The following is a 5,404-nucleotide window of genomic DNA, read 5'->3' on the forward strand; positions in this document are numbered from 1 at the left end:
ATATATATATATATATATATATATATATATACATTTTTATATTGTTAATTACTTTTTATATTAAATAGGACGGAAGTTTAAGATTCAATTTGTATTTACACAGGCAAAGATCACATGATTATATCTTGGCAAATAAACATTTATAATTAAGTATCATGCGCTTTAGAGTGTTTAGCATATACATCGGCTATAATCCATTTCGTAAATTCTAAAGTTTAGACGTACATCTTCCTTTATTTAAGTCGAAATGGAACTAGCATATATATCATCTCTATCCATTTCTTTGAAAATATTTCCCAGTAGAAATATTTCCAAAAATTGTATTCTTTCCATGTTTTAAATGTGAAATGATTGTGTACATGTATATATTTACGTGGTGCATGTATGTGCAGAAATTTATTGAACATTGGAAGCTTAAAGCAATTGGAGTAATTCACGTATTTGTAAATTTATTTCTTATTCTCTTCTATAGATTTATTTCTAGATGAATAAATATTATGATAAATACGTTTAATGATTCTTTAAATTGCAATCTAGCTTGTTTCTCGATTGTCATACTTCTCTTTAAAGACTAGTTAAGGATAGCTCCTCAATTTAAAAATTTCTGTCTTCATCTATTCAATATATTTCAATACATACATTTTCAAAAATTAATAAACTTATTACTTCGTGCAGGAATATATTTCCATGCTTTAATAATTATGCTATCTGTTTCTAAACTCGAAGTCTATTGTAAATTATTTATGTTCGAAAATTAGAAAAGAGTAAAATCTATTAAGTATTACTCTTATAACTCAAAAATACTAGAGTACAAAAAGTAATCCTTATACAATTTTGGAGCTTTCGTGGTTCAAACATAAATAATTTTGTAACTAGATTATTCTCTAACATAATTATTTGTATTTACTCATTTCTTTCTCGATGTTACCAAAGAAAATAAGTAATGTAAAAACATTAAGTACAGCAAAGTTTGCATGGCAAAATTTCGAAAGTAGTTACATTACGTTTGGAAATATCTTGTATCATACTTATAATATTTCCTAAATAGCAAGGTGACATTTTATTTTTTAGTAACATTTTATTAACATTAAAGATAATTAAGATGTTATTTGACGTTTCCTTGCTACTTGGATTGTTTTACTACATTTATTCTCAGTTTTTTTTCCCTCTAATGTCTAAACGCATTATCATTTTGTATGCTACAGTTAGAAACCATATTCCTGTGTCATCTTACGCACGCGTGTGTCCTGTTTCATCGAGGTACGCATTGTCAAGGACTCTCTCAACAGCGCTCATATCTTTAATCCTGCTGAGTCTTTCTTCACGTTCCCTTTGGACACGTTCTAATCCTTTTTTTAGCGGCTTGAGCGTACCTCTTGGAAAGTGCGACTTCTCCCTTTGCTCCTGGAATGTGGCCTGTATAACCGACAATTGGTGGTTTTTCTGGGGAGACATGATAATCTGGAACAATAACAATAATGCATCAGTTTTTGTAACTTCATGCTTTGCTTTCAGTTTCAATAGAACTTAAAGTTTTTATTGTAGCAAGAACATTTTTACTGCGAAAATTTTTATTTATGTATTCAGTTTTTTAAGATAAATGTTCGTTAATTTCTTATTATGTACATTTAGTATCTTTTTAATTTTATATTTTGTATTTTAATATCTTGAAATAAATGATTAAACAATTGTATTGGAATAACATATCTGTCATTGCTATATTAAATTTGAATAACAAATAATGCGAGTATGAAGTACCATAGGTCCTTCTGTCTTTGTCATGACCGTGATCGATCTCAATGTCCACATTGTCGGTTCTCGCTCGAGACAGAAGATTTCTCGGATCTGTTCGCTCGGCATGAGCTCTCATCGCATCTCGTTGCGCTCTCAGTTTCATTTGTGCCTCGTGCCATTCTTTGGCACCAGCTTCCACAGCTCTCATAAAGGATAGACCAAACCTATTGTTGAAGCCAGGAATATATCCTGTGATAAATCAGAGAATAACGTCAAATATAAATCTCTTCACGGAGGAATGCATTGTATAAGATATAAATGCATCGATTTTTTTATTTTTATATTAATATCAAGATGAGAAAAAATACATTTCTTAGGGTCAGTTGTTCCACTTTCGAATAAATTATGGTAATTTATCCAATAGATAAAAGAAAGAGTGGAGGAAAGAGAGAGAGAGAGAGAGAGAGAGAGAGAGAGAGAACGAGATCGAGTAAGCTGAAATTTATCGAAAAAGATAGAACAACTTAGCCTTAAAAGAATTTTTGTAAGTTAATTTTGCAAATTAATTCTTAAGAGAGACTTCATATAGTAATATACATTTAATTAGAAAAAAAAATATAAAACGTCATTCATACTTTGAAAAAATATATAATAAAATTTAAAGTATGAATTTTATCATATATACATAACTTTTTTATACAGTTTTTGCACACATTAATTTTATTGATAGCTTTTTATATGCAGATTTTATAGTGTTATCAAAATATTATCAAAAACAATTGCAATTTTATTAATCCTAGGACCGAAATTGGAAACAATTATTCGAATATAGATAATGCTATATTTTTTTAATAAATAATAAATAAAGAAAATTAAATTAAATTCTTCATATTTTTATAATAATTGATCATTTTTATAATAATTTAATCGCTTTTTATCAATAGCAGTAATAATATTCACGTAAAATAATTATTTCTGTAATTGTGTATTTCTGTAGCACGTTTTGAATTTTCCGCCTAATCAACAAATAAGAGAATCGCCAGAACAAATAAGATAATAAAAAGATTTCATGTATTGCTTAATAATATACACATTTATTAATAATACACGGAATTTTTACGCGTTCAATATATTGCCTTTCGATTGTTTGATTTTCAAATTTATCTCAATTAGTCATTAATTGACTTGCATCATATCGTACTGAAGTTGGCAATACTTTCAAATTTTCAGGAAAATGTTACGCGATTGCAGATGTGGGATTGTGATGGAAGGATTACATGAGGTTTGTTCGCGTCGTGTTTCAGCATGCTCCAATGTACTCTTGCTATAACTTTGACATTTCATTTTATGCGCGTTAGAGCGAATAAATGGTAGGAGCATTTTAGAGCATGTTAGAACAAATCTATGATGTGCTCAGTTTGCAAGCGTCTCTTTCTAAAATTAGCGCTCTCTGTCGTTTCTTTGCTTCTTGTTCCGCAAAGCCTACAACTGTAAAACGCGAAACAAAAGTAGGCGTAGTTTGGCCAAACTGAACACACCATGTAATCCTTCCATCATGCGTGAGACGGTTTGACGAATTATGCAGTGCAGTGTCGTGACACAGTAAAATGTTTAATTGGTGAATATGGTTGTAATTAACCCGATCTTGTCCACTATGTGGCATAAAATCGGCGTATCGTTGATCTCTTAAGATGCATAGTTCGCGAGATTTCTTCGATCGAAATTATCGGAATCGATGATCGAACGACATTTGCAAATGGCGTTTACGGCATCCTACGTGGATACATTCATTTTCTCAGTCGTCACTAATTAAAGCAACGTAACATTTATGTTGTAATTTTGCATTTAATAACAAATATAACAATTAGTTACCATTGTTGCGTGTGAAATGATGAGTTAGTTTTTGATTCTTGTTCTAGACTTAACTGCAAAAAAATTTTGCATTTTTTTTCTTACTTTAGCCAAATATTAAGCGTATACCTCTTTCACTTAAAATTCCAAAAGTGCATATATTAATTTTGCTGTAGAAAACAGTTCATACAACACAAATAATTTCTGTAATTCTGTATATAAAAGTAAGTATTAAGGTAAAGATATAAAAAAAATCAATAATTTACAAGATAATTTTTTTGATACATATTAACATAAAATATTCGTAAACAATTAATTTTTATATAATCGTTTTCACTTTTATGAACAAAATACTGAAGTGATTTCCAATTGGAGTAAAGAAAATATATAATTGCTTTAAAAGAAATACGTAGGCAAAGTGATAATTTTTCAAGTAAGCAATTATACAATTATTAATTTATAATTATATAATTATTTTAAGTATGCTATTATAATGTTTTCTTTCTATTAAGGTATGCAAATAGACTTCTTATAATATAGTTGTTATGTTACTTTTAGTAGTTTTAATTGGTGCCAACTGGGTTGTTCTAGCTCTACGTATATTTATACTATATACGAATTTATAATAATGTATTCATCATTTATTACAATGTATCGTAATAAGAGCGCTACAATAGGCGACGATAACAGGCTTAAAAACCGCGATTATGTGCTCTTTGTGTCAACAGGTGCGACGTTCCGCCACAATGAATGGCGTGAATTTAGACAGGCGTCCCGCGAATGGTTAGTTTTTCCGTCGTAGTGATACTAGTGATATATGTCGTAGTGATACCAATGATAAGTGAAAAATTATAGAAAAAGTGATTGTGCTTGTTTGCTACGGAGAGAAAAGGAGAGGAGGAGGAGGTCGGGGAGACATCGGGCGACGGCGGGGCAACCGTGGGTAAGCATTTATGATTCACTTAAAAAATTATTATTATCTATGAAGTGTAGTTTTTCTGTTAAGTATTTATTTAGAGATAATCATTTTATAAAACGTTATTAATTTTTTAGACAATATTTAATATTTGGTAATATATTTATATTTTACAGATTTTTATTATATACTTCAACCTCCGCTGCTGCGCATCGTACTGGTGAGCGTTTGATTATTTTTTTATGTCACTTTTGAAGCAATTAATTTGAGGAGAAAGATGTGAAAGTGTTTTCCCGATGATTAAATATATTTAAAAACACAAATTTGCATTGGAAACAAAAAAGAAGGTAATTTATATAATATATGTGTATATATTTTTAAGATATAGTTAGGTCTGCGCGCGATGCAATACGCCAACTACTAATTACAACGATTTAGGTCGCTTAGCGCGATGCTCACTAATAGTAAGTCGCGTGTATTGAAGGTCGTATCGAAGCAATTCTACGTCGGTAGTTTGAAACGATAAAATAAGGATCTTAATCGCGATTTCTATTTTGAATTGTTATTAGATCATAGTTCTTTTGTAGCGGGGAAAAAATGTAAAATCATTTACGTGCAATGTATCCTAAATTTCCAAATTTCCTAATTAAATATTTTAACAATTAAAATGTAAAATTTAATTTTTGCCGAAATATATATAGCCTAAGTGAGTAAAAAGGAAAATATTTTTATTTATTTTTCATTTTTGAAAGCTTAATTTCAGAACTTTTTATCAACTTTTAATCACAAAATTTTAATAAATGTTTTGAAATGAAGCTTTTGAAATGTAAACATAAATAAAATATTTTTACTTTTAATTGTAATTTACAAAGTACTTTTAGATTTCGGTAAAAATTAATTTTA

At 29.2% G+C, this 5,404-nt stretch overlaps 1 protein-coding gene across 1 annotated transcript in view; it reads right to left on the bottom strand.

Annotated features, from left to right (window-relative positions):
- Positions 1–1,230: 1,230 nt before the first annotated feature.
- LOC105621361 (UPF0605 protein CG18335-like) overlaps positions 1,231–5,404 on the bottom strand; it is an 11,007-nt gene continuing 6,833 nt past the window's right edge. Inside the window, 3 exon segments of the mRNA XM_012202825.1 lie at positions 1,231–1,356; positions 1,358–1,461; positions 1,759–1,983. Coding sequence (XP_012058215.1) covers positions 1,231–1,356; positions 1,358–1,461; positions 1,759–1,983 — 455 coding nt within the window.

This window comes from Atta cephalotes (assembly GCF_000143395.1).
Source record: "Atta cephalotes unplaced genomic scaffold scaffold00033, whole genome shotgun sequence".
NCBI lineage: Eukaryota > Metazoa > Arthropoda > Insecta > Hymenoptera > Formicidae > Atta > Atta cephalotes.